The sequence below is a fragment of the Musca autumnalis genome, unplaced genomic scaffold (assembly GCF_047663935.1).
Source record: "Musca autumnalis isolate F117 unplaced genomic scaffold, ASM4766393v1 scaffold_3, whole genome shotgun sequence".
NCBI lineage: Eukaryota > Metazoa > Arthropoda > Insecta > Diptera > Muscidae > Musca > Musca autumnalis.
Genome location: NW_027411866.1, coordinates 199,222,492 through 199,240,361, shown reverse-complemented (window position 1 = coordinate 199,240,361; position 17,870 = coordinate 199,222,492). Strand labels below are relative to the sequence as shown.

The 17,870-nt window shown below is 41.1% G+C and overlaps 1 protein-coding gene across 1 annotated transcript; it reads left to right on the top strand.

Annotated features, from left to right (window-relative positions):
* The first annotated feature begins 488 nt into the window (after positions 1–488).
* spirit (Serine Protease Immune Response Integrator) lies at positions 489–17,579 on the top strand. Its single transcript, XM_073972675.1, has 6 exons — positions 489–702; positions 772–1,107; positions 14,317–14,393; positions 14,543–14,655; positions 14,717–14,872; positions 17,043–17,579. Exons 1-6 carry the CDS (start codon positions 645–647, stop codon positions 17,458–17,460), a joined length of 1,158 nt encoding a protein of 385 aa, XP_073828776.1. The 5' UTR covers positions 489–644; the 3' UTR covers positions 17,461–17,579.
* Positions 17,580–17,870: the final 291 nt, after the last annotated feature.

Genomic DNA, 17,870 nt, shown 5'->3' with positions numbered 1-17,870 from the left:
GTTCAGTTTACGTAACTTCCTCAGCGGGTTCAAAGCTTATAAATCGTGTCTCTAGACATCTCAGTCTGCCATAAAGATTTTTGCTGTCAGTGTTACTAGGTTTTCGTATCAAAGAACCATATGGAATTAATAAAGATTTTACTCATTTTTGAAGGTTGTACTAAAACAATCTTTGCCTACTGTATCTCCTCACGTTGTTGTGTCAATTATAATACCCACAGTTCATCTTAATTAAATCTGTCATGCCATTGATTTCCGAAAAAACGTTTTACCTCATTAATTAACTGTCTGCTAACGCACGTGAATCACCGTAAGTCATCTTCTTTCTCCCTTTTAAAAAAACATCTGAAGCAGGAGATTCCCTCTTCATGAAATTTTCACTCTACAGGTCACTCACACACGTTGATTCCCGACACACATGGTTCGTGGCTGCAGCATTTTTTTATTGTTTATTATTTTTTATTTATTTGTTATTATCATCAAATCAGGTTTTCAGTATCAAAACAGAATACAAAAAACAGTAAGCCAAAAGATTGTTTATTAACCATAAATGGTTGTTTGCAAGCCAGTTTCACAGTTTGATCCAAACCGCATTTGCATCAGCATCACCACATATCTTGACGCCGGACGGCATCTTTGTCAAAATGCAAATGTGTTGGGAATTTTTCTATATTGTTGCAATTGTTTTGCTAAAGAAGAATTGTAAGTATCGGATATTTTTGCGCTAAGAAGTAATTGATATATTAACGATTATTTCCCAATTTCTCTTAGATGCCACACCCGCAATCCGACCCCAATCACAACGTGGCATTATTTATCCCCAAGATAATTGGGATGATTGTTTTGTCGATGATGCATCGCGTATTGCTGGTCAATGTAAAAATGTCGATGAATGTCCCGATGTGCTAACGAAGTGGCAAAAAGAGAAAATCTATCCGAAAACCTGTTATTTTATTAAAAAGGAACATTTCGTTTGTTGTCCCAATGCATCTGCGCCGGCGGCCGTTATGGATTCTACAACAACAATAAGATCAACAAGAGCTACTACTACGACATCATTTGTGGGGAATCTATTGGAATTGACTGGTTTGCGACGAAGCGATTTGGGTAAGAAACAGTTATTCTCTGCATATCTTGAAAAAAGTTCACTTTTAAAATAGTAAAGTGTAGATAATGACCCGAAAGCTCTAAAAGTTCTTACCACTACCTACTAAAATGATCATCAAATATTTTTATTTCTCTGTCATGCCGGTGTGCTAAACTTTCCAAGCCTAAAACCAATCTGAAGAAATGCGGGTCCGTTTCTGGTACTGACATGGCTCAGTCAACGCTATAGTTGTAGCTCCTTACGTTTTACTACATCGATGTCCGTCGGCTGGAACAACTCGATCCAAAATGCTTTCTTTTTCTCTTAAACACACCACGGACTGGTTCATCTGGTTTTGCAATTACCCATGCTTCAGATCCATACATAAGAACGGGTAGTATCAGTGTCTGGTAGAGGGTAATTTTTTTGTTGTTGTTGTAACAGTGTTTTATTATTATGTTTGTATATTCGTTCTCCTGTTCAATCGGGCTTTGGGTCTATCTCCAGTTCCAGGAAGTTGGCTACTTCGATGGGATGTAACCACAGATCCACTGTAGTCAGATGAGTAGGGTTGGCGGGGCAGTTGAATAGGTGCTTAGTATCGTTCGGGCCCTTGCTGCATACTGGGCAGATGTCTTGCACGGCGCGACCGATTCCCGCCCAATAGGAATTTAGGCGACTGCAATATCCTGAGCGTAATTGAGCCAAAACTACTCTGGTTTGTCGTGGCAGCTGACGCTCTTCAGCTGCGATAGATGGGGGATGTGCTCCAAGGACTGCATTCACACAATACTTGCTTATGTTCTTAGCAACTGTGTCCGTGTGAATGATGTTCAAACCTGCCTGATATGCCTGCTGATCTAGAGGTTTTCTCCTATATTGTTGGACTGTCGTCTCTAAAGCATGAATATCCTTCTTGATATGCCTGGGTGTATCGGTGGCCAGCAGATGGTGATTGGGATGGCTCTCACGGTAACTCCCGAGCAAGTACTGCAACGATAGCATCTCATTATGTTGTCGTACTGGAAGAATCTTTGCCTCCTCATGTAGATCCACTGTAGATTTGAGGAGGCAACCTGTTGCTGTTCTCAGGGCGGCGTTCTGACGGCGTGTCACATAAATTCGGGGACCAAACTGGCGCCGCATAGCTTACCACAGACCGACCTATCGCTTTTTACGTGGCCAACAAGGATTCTTTATCTGCACCCCAAGTGCTGCCGGCTAGGGACTTGAGGAGCTTGTTCTTACATTTCAGTTTATCGCAGATAGCTGGCATGCATGTGGTGTCGAATGTGACCCCTAGAATTTTGTTGCAGTTTGTGGTCGGAATTCTGTTACCATCGACCCTGATATTCAACACTCTTCTATACTGCGCCGTCCATGTGGTGAACAGAGTGGCCGTCGATTTAGTGGCGGATATCTGCATATTCCTCGCGTGGAAAAAGGTGGTAAGACCGGTTAAATAGGAGTTCAGTCTCTCACAGATGTCATCAGGGTAGGTACCTGACGCCAGGATCGTACAATCATCCGCATACGTTACGATCTCAATGCCGTCTGGAGGGAAAGGTAGAGGTTAAACAGTTCCGGAGATATCACCCCTCCTTGGGGAACTCCCTGTTTCACTCTACGGGGCTAGGATTTCTTGTTCCTGAATTCCACATACGACTGGCGACCACACATATAGTTGATTATCTAACGTTTCAGACTTGGCCGGAGGGTTGTGTGCTCGATGTCCTCGAACAGCGTGGAGTGCTTGACAGTATCAGAGGCTTTTGATAAGTCAAGCGCCACCATCACTGTTCTATCACACGGCCGTTCCTGGTTAAGTCCTCGACAAATATGTGTGGAGATGGCGTGCAGCGCTGTTGTCGTGCTGTGCTGCTTACGGAATCCATGCTGATGAGCGGCAACTTGATAGCTATTTCTAATGCTGGTGAGGACTAAGGCCTCAAGAGTATTCGCTACAGGGGATAAAAGCGAAATCGGCCTGTACGATTCAGCTTTGCTGGCATCCTTGCCTGGCTTCAGTAGCGGGACCACCCTGCCCATTTTCCAGACTTCGGGAACAATAAGGGTGGCTAGCAACAGGTTGAGAACTTTAGTGAGATACTCCACTCCCGGCTCATCCAGCTGTTTCAACATTACCATAGAAATTCCGTCAGGGCCCAACGCTTTGGATGATTTAGCGTTCCTGATGGCATTCGCAACATCATCCATTGTAAACTGTGGTGGTTCATCCTCGGCAGGAAGATATCAAATGCGACGTAACACTCTTCTCTTCGCCCTGTCACTCTCGGGGTGCTCGACAAACAGTCGATTGAAGTAACTTGCACACCTCTTCGGGTCAGTCAACGTAACGTTGCCAAACGTGACTGAGGTCCTGTCATCCCTCCTTCCGTGGTTCGAGAGTGACTTAACCGTTGTCCACAATTTGCTTATACCGGCTCTAATGTTGCAACTCTTCAGATGATTTAACCACTTGTTCCGCTTATGTTCGCCGACCAGCCTGTTAACTTCCAGTGTCAGCTCCCTTACTCTGGGGTCGTCGGGGTTGGTTCGACGAAGCTCATCACGCTCATTTGCTAATCCCGTCGCCTCTGCTGGAAAATTTGGTCTTACTTCGGGTATTCGACCAGCAGGTATATGGCGAGCGGCTGCAGCATTGATGATGTCTCGGAACGTCCTCTCCGCTACCCGAACATCAGAAGGATTGGGCAATTCTCTGAAGCGATGATTGGTGAACTGTCTCAAACTCGGCTAAACAGCTTTATTGACGAATGTGCGGCGTTCAGAGGTGATGAAATTGGGTGGTCTGCTGATGGAGACAATTATGGGGAGATGGTCTGAACCAAGGGAAATGATGGGTTGCCAGGTGACGTCATTTGTCAGACCAGGTGACACGATGGTTATGTCTGGCGAACTTTGACACGCTCCTCTAATTCTGGTAGGGCGTCCTCATTGACCGAGCAAAACGTAGAGCTATCATTCTGCTCAACCAGTGCTATATCTCTCTGGTCGTTTCCGAGGGCCGAATGCCACATCTCATGATGCGCATTAAAGTCCCCCAGGACCAGACGATTATGACCTTCCAAAAGCGGGCTAATGTCAGGCTTATAATCTGAGATACAGCTATTTCTCGGCGGGATGTATACGTTCAGCAACTCTATTTCGGCAGTTCCACACCTGACTGCTACATACATACATTCCATGTACGGGTCATTAGAGGCAGGCTCAAGCGAGATAGGTCTGTATTGAACAGACTGGTGCAAAAGGAAAGCTAATCCCCCACCTCCACATCTGGTGCGATCCTTCCTTATTACGTTGTAACCATCACAACGTACTAAGCTATGGTCGTTCAGCATGGTTTCCTGCACCGACGCGACATTGATATTCTTCCGATTCATAAAGTCCACTATTTGGCAAAAGATGGTTTTGCTGTTTACTTAGTCCAAAGTAGCCATCAGATGGCCAATATGATTCTTCTCTTTATAACTAATGCTGTTTGATTTATTTATGACGGTGCAGAGGTAAATAAAGTCATTAACTACTTCGTATTTATACGCCTTTTTAGCGGATTCATCTTCGCCCATTCTTATGATATGGCCTAGCCAACGCAATCGCTGCATCTCGATACGTTTAACTTATATTGATGTCGTTGTGGTGGTTTATGCGACGTCGATATTCACCGTCAACGCAGATTGGTCCATAGATCTTTCGAAGAATTTTTCTCTAAAACACACTAAGCACTGCCATGTCTGCTTGCGCAAGTACCCAGGCTTCGGAGCCATACATCAGCACGGGTAGTATCAGTGTTTTGTAGAGCGTTATTTTTGTTTGACGAGATGTGGCTTTGCTTTTTAACTGCTTACTTAAACCAAAGTAGCATCTGTTGGCCAATACAATTCTTCTTTTTATTTCACAACTGATGTCGTTTGTTGTGTTTACAGAGGTGCCGAGGTAGACGAAGTCTTTTACTACCTCAAAATTATAGAAACCAACTTCCACAGTTGGTCCGAGCTCAATGGACGCATTCCGCGTCGACACCAGCAACTTGGTCTTCTCACCGTTTACCGCCAGACCCACTATAGCAGATTCTCCTTCGACCTTCAAAAAGGTATCAGTTAATTCTTTTTCTGATTGTCCCATGATGTCTATATCATCAGCATAAGCAAGTAACATGTGGCTATTGGTGTAGATTGTGCCACTTCTTTTGACGTTTGCCTCTCGTATAACACTTTCCAGAAGGATGTTGAAGAGATCACACAAAAGGCCGTCTCCTTGTTTGAAACCTCTTTTGGTACAAAACTCTTCGGCGAGGTTCTTTCCTATTTTAACTGAGGATCTCGTGTCAGTTAAAGTCATTTTACAAAGCCGGATGAGCTTTGCGAGGATACCAAATTCAGACATGGCTTGGAATACCATTGAATGCAGCGGGCTGTCGAAGGCTGCTTTATAATCGACAAAAATGTGGTAGGTGTTGATCTGCATCCCTTGGGTCTTCTTTAGGATTTGCCGCAGGGTAAATATCAATGGTGGACTTGCCAGGTCTAAAGCCGCATTGGTATGGTCCAATTATCTCGTTGACCATAGGCTTTAGTCGTTCGCACAATATCCCTGACACGATCTAGGGAGTAGAATTATGCCCCTATAGTTAGGGCATACAGTCTTATCTCCTTTCTTGCGGACGGGGCACAGGATACTAAGGTTCCAATCGTCGGGTACTCGTTCTTCCTGCCAGATGGTGCTAACTAGCTAATGAATACAACTTATCAGCGTGTCGCCTCCGGTTTTGAACAGCTCGGCTGGCAAAGCCATCGGCTCCTGCTGCCTTATTATTATTCAGCTGATTTATTGCTGTCTTTACCTCATCTTGGCTAGGCGGTATACATTCAATACCATCTTCAGGAATTGGGTCTGTGGTATCTTCGTCGTCTTCGCTGCTATTGGATACCAACAGTTTTGAAAAATGTTCTTTCCATACCTTGAGTACACTATCTGTATCAGTTACCAGATTACCTTGCTGGTCTCTACAGGAGGATGTGCCTGTACCAAAGCCATCAGTTTGATGCTTGACTCTTTGCTAGAATTTGCGGACTTCATTCTGTCTCCTGTAAGTCTCGATTTGATCACACTCCCGCTTTTCCATCTCTCTCTCTTTTTCCTGCGGAAAAGACGTTTCTCCTCTCTCCTTTTCTCCCGATATCTCTCTGGTGCACTACGCGTTGCTACGGATTGTAAAGTAGCCCTATATGCCGCATTTTTCTCTTCGGTAGCAGCACGACACTCCTGATTATACCATGGATTCCTTGCTGAAGGTCTCTGGTATCCAAGTACTGATTTTGCGACTGTTTGCATGGAGTGGGCAATACTTTGCCATTGCGCTGATATATTATCGGGATGAGGAGTGCTTTGATTAAGCAATTGGGCTAGTTGAGTGAAATATGCTGTGGCTATCTGTTGTGATTGCAGCTTACCGATGTCTAACTTTCGTGTTGTGTCTATTCGTACTTTGTTTGCTACGTTTAACCGGATGGGTACCTTTGCTGCAACAAGGTAGTGGTCCACATCCAACACGTTCGATGAATGCCTTCCATTTATCACAACGTGATCAATTTGATTTCTTGTTTTCTGATCTGGGGACAGCCAGGTGTTCTTATGGATGTCGACATGTTGAAATCTGGTGCTGCTAACGACCATGTTTTTTGCAGCTGCGAAGACTATCAGCCTCATACCATTGTCAGATATTTCACTGTGGAGACTGAATTTTCCGACTGTAGGGCCAAAGATATTGTCCTTTCCAATTTTGGCATTAAAATCGCCTAGAATAATTTTAATGTCATGGGCAGGAAAACGGTCATATGTTTTTTCTAAGCGCTCGTAAAATATATCTTTGGTCTGTTCGTCCTTTTCTTCAGTGGGAGCATGAGCGCAAATAAAGCTGATGTTGAAGAATTTTGCTTTTATTCGAATTGTAGCAAGTCTTTCATTCACTGGTGTGAAGCTGGAGACCAGGTGTTTTACCAACTACAAATCCGCAACCAAACTCATGCTTTATGTCATGGCAGCTATAATACAGTGCGTCACCTTTAGGTGTTGTTGTGACGCCTTTCCCATTCCATCGTATTTCCTGTATGACAGTAATGTCGGCTTTGTACTTTTCAAGTACATCTGCCAATGCATAAACTGCAACTTCTCTATTAAGAATGCGAGCATTCCAGGTGCAGATTCGCAGATCATGGTCCTTAAAACGTTTGCGGGGTTCGTCAACTTTAGAGGGATTCGTTTTTCTTTTGTTTTTTCCTAGTAGGCTGTTTTTTCTAGGAGAGGGTTACTAACCCGACGCCCAAACCCCAGCTCACTACCTTTAACGGGTGTTAAAGGCAGGTCCCCAGGTGACACCACGTGGAGGTCAGCGCCCACTTGAGATGAAAGAGGGACCAAGATAAATCCTGGGTTTTGCCATTTTAAAACCGGTCAGGACCGTTCCTTGGTATCTTCCAACCCCAACGTCGCCCAACCCAAATAAAATCACTAACTACTTAAAATTTATATTTTTTCGACGTCCAAAGTTGGTCCTGGTCTACCGGACGGACATCTTGCATATGGTTACTATAAACTTGGTCTTATCGCCGTTTACTGCCAGACCCACTTTGGCCGACACTTCCCAGCAGAAAAATCCTTACTATAAAATGTTTTTAACACCCTAGCAAAACGTAAGAATTTTTTTATTTCTTTAAATTTGTATGGATTTCATTTGGCATTTGATCTTTTTGAGTGTCCTAACAATAAATCCATAAGCGCTTAGTTCCGGTGATAATTCCCCATAGGACCCGTGGTACCGCTTTTTGGTAATCTTGACCTAAAATTGACCTCTATTTAATTTTTTGCAAAATTTTTTTCCGTAAGTAGCTAATGGGTTTGGGATATTAGTGATTATTTATATAAGATTGAAATATAGCAACAAGGTAATTTTCTATCTATAGACGACTCATTGTGGAGACCTTATATCTATATGAGACCCCTTTAAGAAGTCTTCTATCCCTAGAAGACCCCTATAGTAGGTCTTCTATCTATACAGGATCCCTTTATGTGGTCTTCTATCTACATATATAAGATCCTCATAAGAGGTATTATATATATAGAAGGCCCGTTTAAAAGGTATTCTATTTATAGAAGGTCACTTGAGGTAGGCTTCTATCTATAAAAAATATTTTTAGGATACCTTCTAATTATAGAAGAATCCTTAAGGAGGTCTTCTATGTATACATAATCCGTTTAGGAGGCCTTATAACTATACAAAACCCCTGTCTTCTATCTGCAGAAGACGCCTTTACCCGAAGAAGACCCTTAAGGAGGCATTCTATCCCCTGAAGAAGACACGTTTAGGAGGTATTCTATATATACAAGACCACTTTAGGAAATCTTATATATATACAAGACCCCTTTATCAGGTCTTCAATATATACAAGGGCCTTTAGGAGGTCATCTTTTTATACAAGACCCCTTTAAGAAGTCTTCTATATGTAGAAGACCACTATAGGAAGTCTTCTATCTACACAAGACCCCTTTAAGAGGTCTTCTATCTATACAAGACTCCTTTAGGAAGTCTTTTATCTATACAAGACCCCTTTAGCAGGTCTTCTATATATTCAAAGCTTTCTAGGAAGTCTTCTATCTACCCAATGCCCTTTTGGAAGTCTTCAATCTATATAAGACCCCTATAGCAGATCTTAGGAGGTCTTCTATCTACGTAAGATCCCTTTATGATGTCTTATATCTATACAAGATTCTTTAGGGGGTCTTCTATGTATACCAGACCCCTTTAAGAAGTCTTCTATATGTACAAGACCACTATAGGAAGTCTTCTATCTACATAAGACCCCTTTAAGAGGTCTTCTATCTATACAAGACTCCTTTAGGAAGTCTTTTATCTATACAAGACCCCTTTAGCAGGTCTTCTATATATTCAAAGCTTTCTAGGAAGTCTTCTATCTACCCAATGCCCTTTTGGAAGTCTTCAATCTATACAAGACCCCTATAGCAGATCTTTTATCTATACAAAACCCATATTGGAGGTCTTCTATCTACGTAAGATCCCTTTATGAGGTCTTCTATCTATACAAGATTCTTTAGGAGTTCTTCTATGTATACAAGACCCCTTTAGAAGTCTTCTATCTATACAAGGCCCTTTAGGAGGTCTTCTATCTATACAAGACCCTTTAGGAGGTCTTCTATCTCAATAAAACACCTTTAGGAAGTCTTATATCTATACAGACCCCTTTAAGAAGTCTTCTGTCTATACAAGGCCTTTTAGGAGGTCTTCTATCTACATAAGACCCCTTTATGAGGTCTTCTATCTATACAAGATCCTTTAGGAGGTCCTCTATCTATACAAGACCCCTTTAAGAAGTCTTCTGTCTATACAAGGCCTTTTAGGAGGTCTTCTATCTACATAAGACCCCTTTATGAGGTCTTCTATCTATACAAGATCCTTTAGTAGGTCCTCTATCTATACAAGACCCCTTTAAGAAGTCTTCTGTCTATACAAGGCCTTTTAGGAGGTCTTCTATCTACATAAGACCCCTTTATGAGGTCTTCTATCTATACAAGATCCTTTAGGAGGTCTTATATCTATACAAGACCCCTTTAAGAAGTCTTGTATATATACAAGACCCTTTAGGAGGTCTTCTATGTACCCAAGACCCCCTTTGGAAGTCTTCTATCTATGTAAGAGCATTATAGTAGATCTTCTATCTATACAAAACCCATTTAGGAGGTCTTCTATCTCTGTAAGAGCCCTAGAGTAGATCTTCTATCTATACAAGATCCTTTAGGAGGCCTTCTATCTATACAAGACCCTTTAGGAGGTCTTCTATCTCAATAAAACACCTTTAGGAAGTCTTATATCTATACAGACCCCTTTAAGAAGTCTTCTGTCTATACAAGGCCTTTTAGGAGGTCTTCTATCTACATAAGACCCCTTTATGAGGTCTTCTATCTATACAAGATCCTTTAGTAGGTCCTCTATCTATACAGACCCCTTTAAGAAGTCTTCTGTCTATACAAGGCCTTTTAGGAGGTCTTCTATCTACATCTTCTGTCTATACAAGGCCCTTTAGGAGGTCTTCTATCTACATAAGACCCCTTTATGAGGTCTTCTATATATAAAAGATCCTTTAGGAGGTCCTCTATCTATACAAGACCCCTTTAAGAAGTCTTCTATCTATACAAGACCTTTTAGGAGGTCTTCTATCTATGCATGACTCCTTTAGGAGGTCTTCTATCTATATAAGACGCCTTTAGAAAGTCTACTATCTACCCAAGTCCCCTTTTGGAAGTCTTCTATCTATGCAAGACGCCTATAGCAGATTGTCTATCTATACAAGACCCCTATAGGAGGTCTTCTATCTATACAAGACCCCTTTAGGTGGTCTTCCATCTATACAAGATTCCTTTAGGAGGTCTTCTATCTACCCAAGACCCCTTTAGAAAGTCTTCTATCTACCCAAGACCCCTTTTGGAAGTCGTTTATCTATACAAGACTCCTCTGACAGATATTCCAGCTATACAAGACCCGTTTAGAAGGTCTTCTACCTACACAAGACCCTTTAGCAGATCTTCTATCTATACAAAACCCCTTAAGGAGGTCTTCTATCTATACAAGACTCCTTTAGGGGGTCTTCTATTTATATAAAACCCCTTTAGGAAGTCTTCTATCTACCCAAGACCCCTTTTGGAAGTCGCTTATCTATACAATACCGCTTTAGCAGATCTTCTAGCTATACAAGACCCGTTTGGGAAGTTTTCTATATGTAGAAAAAATCTTGTACTGAAGAAGACTCCTTCAGAAGGACTTCTATCTATAGCAAAACTCTGTTATGATATATTCTATCTATGCAAGATTGAGCAAGAAATGCCCCTTTCAGATCCTCAGTACTCTATTTGGAAAGAGCATTTCATACAGTTTTTGCTATCGAATATGTGCGGCAATAAAGACACCCCAGGTCCAGAATGTGTCTGCACCAAACTCTTCAGTCTGGTGTTTTACACTCTGGTAAAATTTTTGGACTTCATTCTGACTCCTGAACATCTCGAGTTTCTCGCGCTCACGTTGTTCCCTGTTCTTTCGTTTTTGCTTTTGAAAATACGTTTCTCCCCTTCTCCCGACATGTTTCCTTGGAACTTTTTGTTGCTACTACTGCAGGATTAATCTGTGTACTGCGTTCTTCTCTTCAGTAGCCTTACCCAAGTATCAAGTATAATTTTTTTCAGTAGTTTGAGAAGATTCTGATATTCATTCCTTTAGGAAACCTTCTAATTACAGAAGATCCCGGGTCGGGGGTACTTATTAATCCCGTCATTGCGTACGATGGATTATGAGAAAATGTCTCAAAACAATGATCGTGCGTCTACCTCCAAACGATAATGTTCCTCAACAGACGGCATAAAGCCCACTAAAAGGAAGAAATAAAGTTTACTCGACGCGCCCAACGACAAGGAGGGAAATCTGTCCCCTATCGGGTCCCCTATGGGGTTAAGTAGAAACTAAGCTGTCCGAACTAGTTATAGAACGGGGCACATTTTGACCCTAGCGAGGTGCATCGTGGTCAACTGCGGACATCCACGTGGCCTTGCGTATGTCGAGGTGTTGGAACATGTGCTGCTCACTACCATGTTTTTTACAGCTGTACAATCATTCCGTTGTCGGATGTTACCTCATGAAGGTGATGTTAAAGAACTTTGCTTTTATGCGGTGTGAAGCAGGAGAATGAGTTTTAACCCTCCCATTTACCAATTTATCCAACACCTAACTCAAGTTTTATTTCATGGCAGCCATAAAACCGTGCGTAATCGTTTGTGATATTTATGTCTGCCCGATTTCATCGCACTACCTGTAAGGCAATAATATCATTCCAGGTGCAGTTTCGCTGATTATGGTCCGCAGCTCATGCTGTGGTCCTCAACTTTAATGGGATTTGTTTTCCATATTTTTTTTTGTTTTTTTTCTGCGTTTTGAACTTCTAACAGCCAGTTACCTCGGATTCCTATAGGGTCTCTGCTCTACCACGAATAGAGAAAATATAACTTTGTGTATCAGAGAAAAAATCGATATTCAGTAATTCTCCTGGCGGAAAAAGACTAAATACCAAATTTCCGATATTTCGGTAAGATAATGTGGCTAAAACCTTCAAAATATCGAAAATCAAGATATATGCTTCTATGTGGGATGTAGGAAGACGTGGACCTATACTGATAATTCTCTTCAGGAATATTTTATAACCCTATGGAAGAATAAATAACAAAGCTCAGTCATTTCGGTGGGATATCAAGGTCACAACTTTCAGAATTACGAAAATCGGGAGGTACCGTTCTATGGGGGCTATATCGAAACGTGTGCCTATAACGACGAATTTCAGTCGGAAAGTTTTTACCAACGTAGACTAATTGCAGAATTTCAGTCATTTCGGTGGGTTGTTGCGGCCACAACCTTCAAAATACTGAAAATCGGGTGGTACCGTTGTATGGCGACTATATGAAGGCGTGGACCTATACCAACAAAATTCTGGAGGAATGTTTTATACACCCAACAAAGGCTAAGTACAAAATGTCAGCCATGTCGGTGTGATAATGAGTCTAAAACCTTTATAATACCGAAAATCGGGAGGTAACGATCTATGGAAGCTGTATGAAGGCGTCGACCTATACTAAAAAATTTCAGGTGGTAAGTTTTATACCCCCATGGAGACTAAATACTACATTTCAGCCATTTCGGTGGAATATTAAGGCCATAACCTTCAAAATACCGAAAATTGAGAGTTACCGTTCTATAGGGGCTATATGAAGGAGTTGAGCTTTAACGACGAATTTCAGTCGGAAAGGTTTTTACCTCCAACGTAGACTAAATACCGAATTTCAGTCATGTCGGTGGGTTGTTGCGGCCGTAATCTTCAAAATACCGAAAATCGGGAGGTACCGTTCTATGGAGGCTAAATTAAGGCGTGAACCTATACCTACAAATTTCAGGTGGTAAGTTTTATACCCCCAACGAAGACTAAATACAAGATTTCAGCCATTTCTGTGGAATATTGGGGCTAAAACTTTCAAAATACCGAAAATCGGATGGTATCGTAAAAATAGCGAACTGTGTCTTGATTTCAACAGACGGACGGACGGACATGGTTATATCGACTTAGAATATTACCCTGATCAAGAATATAAATACTTTATAGGGTCCCCGATGAATATTTCGATGTGTTACAAACGGAATGACAAATTTAATTATAATATGATGGAGGGTATACAAAATTATAATATGATGGAGGGTATACAAAAGCACAGGACCGATAAAGTCCATATTCCGACCTAATACATGGCTGGATAAAATAATACGATGTACAAAGAAAATCAGAAACTCCCTGCGACAGTTATATTGCGAATTTGCCATTTTATTTGGTGCAGTCCGTGTTTCTTGGAGCTTTTAGGCCATTATATCAGGAAGTATGGACTTGTCCCCGAAAAAATTGCGCCACCGTAAAGGGGTCCGCAAAGACAATCTGATGAAAAAAATCAAAACGATCCAAAAGGACGTCTTAAACTTCACTTTTTCCGTAGGAGTGGACTGATATAGTCCATATTCGAACCCGATCTATGTCTGCTTCGTTCTTGAGTTATCGTCTTACATGGCTGAAATACTCAGGAAATGCCGCCAACATTACTGAAGAGTATTTTCCCAGCATTAAAAATTTCATGTCGCCTGATCGGGGAATCGAAACCGCAACCTTCAGCATGCGAAGCGGGTGTGCATACAATTGCACCACGGTGGCACCCTGATTATGTACAGCTTTAAAATATACAGGCATGTTCTGGCATTCACCTCTGCACCTCACGTGTATCGGACACACCTAAAGCTGTTCTGCAACACACTTTACAATCAAAAGAACAAAGCGTAGATACCCACACACACGCATGCGTATTCGTTGATGCGCACAGACTAATATTTTTTCATTGTTAATGACAACGTTTGAAAGCTGTAATAAAGCTTTCCAAAGTTCTTTCGTGAAATATGAAAGCTCTTTTCACGTGAAATACAGAACATCTATTGCTTTCACAGGTGAAGTGCATGTGTGATGTGAAATGGATACACGGTGAATTCCAGAACATGCCCGATAACTTATGTGTTGCCATGGTGTTTTTGTCCTAACAGTTATTTATTTCTAAATATTTTACAGAATGTGATTTAAATACCAGAGCTCAATCGACCATTGTACACGGTACACCAGCAAATCCGGATGAATTTCCATTTATGGTAATGTTTGATGATGTTTCTCAAATTTAAGAATCGTTTTTAACATTCTTTACTAAAATTAAATGATTCTTAACTAAGAACATATTCAATGACAGACAGACTCACAGTCTGTTGGAATCGTTTCAATAATAAACCATATCTTCTTACAGGCTGCCCTCGGTTGGACATCAAATTTCGATAACAAGCCATGGTACAGATGTGGTGGGGCAGTTATTGCTCCCAAATTTGTGTTGACTGCTGCTCATTGTGCTGAAATTGGAGGGTAAGAAATAATATTAGAAAATATTGTTAATTTTTTCTAAAACATTTATGAATTATTGCAGTGAATTCCCAACCCTGGTTCGTATTGGTGGTTCAAATTTAACAGATGCCTCGGTTCGAGATGTGAAAATAAAACGATTCATTAAACATCCTCAATACGATGCTGTAAAAGTGGAAAATGATATAGCTTTAATAGAGCTTGAAGAAGAGGACAAAGAGTAAGTAAGGTATTAGGAGAATTTCAGACGGATTTAAAGGATAATGGACTTTCCATTTTTATACCCTCAGCCTTTAGGTTAGATAGGGTATATACTCTTTGATACGACCGCAAATGTGCCTCATCGAAACGACGGTTTTAGACCCCACGTATGTTTGGACGAAATTTCGTTTTAGACAATTTGTAGCGCACGATAACTCTCGAACGGATCAACCGATTCAAACCAAATTGTGCACTTCGTAATATTTTGCCCAAACTTAGTTTAAATTCGAAGATGGGCCATATCGGACCACTCCTTTAGGTACCACCCCCACAAAAGTTCGAAAATGTTCGGAAAATTGTTCGCACGATAAATCTCCTTCAGGTACCTCCCTCACAAAAGTTCGAAAATATTCGGAAAATTGTGCGCAAGATAAATCTTGAAGGGAGTAATGTTTTGGTCCAAGCTTTGCATTTCGTCAAATTTCTGCCAGACATAGATCAAGTTCGAATATGGACTGTATCGGTCTAATCCTTCGGGTACCTCCCACACAAAATTTCGGAAATGTGCAGTTTAAGACCTCCTCTCGAATCGTTTTGATTTTTGTTGTAAGAACATGTATTCGCTGCCCCCATTAAGACGGTATAAATTTTTTCAGGGGGAAGTCCATACTTCCTGAGAAAATGAACCGAAAGCTGTAAAAACCCTCTACGGCACCATGTGTAGGGGAAACGCCACGCGATAACTCTCCAACGGATAATCCAGTTCGATACAAAATTTGACAATCGTAATATTTTGGGCAAACTTAAATCAAGTTCTAAGATGAGTCACATCGGTCCACTCCTTTGGGTACCTCCTCCACAACAGCTTAAAACTTTTCGCTAAAATGTTGTGCACGATAACTCTCGAAAGCAGTAACCGATTTGGTCCATATTTTGCACATCCTGATATTTCTACGAGACATAGATCAGGTTAGAATATGGACTATGTATATATGTCAACTACTTCCGGTGCCACCCACACAAAATTTCAGAAAAGTGCAGTTTAGGACCTCCTCTCTAATCGTTTTGATTTTTCTACCGACATGTTCGACTGAAAAGCGTTTGTCATGGAAACCATACAGGTTGAAAGAACAAATATTCGTCACTGTAAAAGAACACGTTGCATTTGAAAGAAGAGAAAGTTCGATGACAGAGAAGCCACTCCCACAGCCGATATGTCTGATGAGCTGCAAAACTAACAGCGAAACTAGTCAAATAAATTGGTGGTTGTGTGGTTCGAATCGTCGGCTTTCCTATTTCATTCATAAAAATACAAGTTTTTTGACTGGCAATTCCATACTTCTTGAGAAAATGTCCCCAAAGCTTAGAAAAACTCTACGGCCAGCAAGACTAGTGGCTGGTGCACATGACAACTCTCGAACCAAATACTGCGTTGATAGACACTTTGCATATCGTAATATTTCTTCGAATATTAGACAAAATTCGAAGGTGGTGCTTAGAGGTCCACTTCTTCCGGCATCTCCCCACAAAAGTTCTAAAATATTCCCTAAAACGGAAAAAAATATTCATGAACGGAGCAACCGATTTCGTCCAAACTTTGAATCTCGAAATATTGTGTCCAAACTTAGTTTATGTTGAAAAGTGGGGCCTATCGTTACACTGCTTGGGGTAACACCTACAACAATTTTCAACTTCTTTGTTTAAGTGCCCTTAAGGGTCTGTTCGAGGATCCTTTGGAAATTTTTAACGAAGGTACTTCTAGTGTCCCTATTTACAGCAATAATATGTTTTTCGTGGGCAAGTTCATGTTTCCTGATATAATGATCCAAAGGCCTAAATTATATGGTGACCAACTGAAATGGCTGGTGGGCGCGATATCTATCGGGAGGAATGTCTCCCAAAATAAGACCTTCTTCCAAAATGGTCCACTTCGGTCCATTCCTTTAGGTACCTCCACACAACACATTTGAGCTTTAATTTAAATATATATTTTTTGTCGGCAAGTTCATTCGCCCAAAATTCTAAAAACCTCCTAAATACAATTTTTTGGGAAAATAGTGTTTCACTTCACACAGGCTGAGGGTATATCTCTGTCGGCAAAGCTGACTGATACTTTTTTACTTGTTTTACATTCATTTACATTTAAAGAATTCAATTCAATTCTAAAAAACTCTTCTCTACCATTCCAGCATTTATGCCCCCTGTTTATGGTCCGAAGAAACCATAACATCAGACAATGTCGTAGCCGTAGGTTATGGTCATACCCAATTTGGCGGTATTGCTTCGGATCAATTACTCAAGACAGATGTCAAAGTTGTACCCCACAATATTTGCCAACAATATTATGCCACGAATAGTGAGGCAGCACCCAATCGCATTGGTTCGGCGACACATTTATGTGCTGGAGATCCGGAAGGTTTACGTGATACATGCCAGGGTGATTCAGGTGGTCCATTAATATATGAAAAAATAAATGGTCAATTTAAACGTGCCTATGTTGTTGGTGTTACTTCGTTTGGTCAGGGCTGTGCCGGTGAACCGCCTTCAATTTATACCCGGGTATCTTCATATCTCGATTGGATTGAGAGTATTGTATGGCCAAATTAAGCTGTTTAGATTAAGTAAAAATATATGTATGTATAAGATGGAAAATGTAGTTCGTATGTATGTACATATGTATTTGTATTTTTAAAAAAATATATGTATGTTTTTTTTTTAAAGAAAAATTCCTTTTGGCTTTTATTCCATTCGTTATGTAGCAGCACATAACGTCCGACTTAAGAGACTTAACGGGTGGCTTTGGTACAGGTCATATGGTATCAGATACATACAGTGCGCTCAAGTATTGACATTCAGTGTAACGATGTCGATGATACCAATCTCAGATGTCGAAAATGCCAGACAGAATATCAAGGCAGCAATAGGCCGACTGAAGAATAATAAGACAGCAGGTATGTATGGTGTAATACCTGAGGTTTCTAAGATCGGAGGCGGCATGTTGATACTGTTAATTGCTG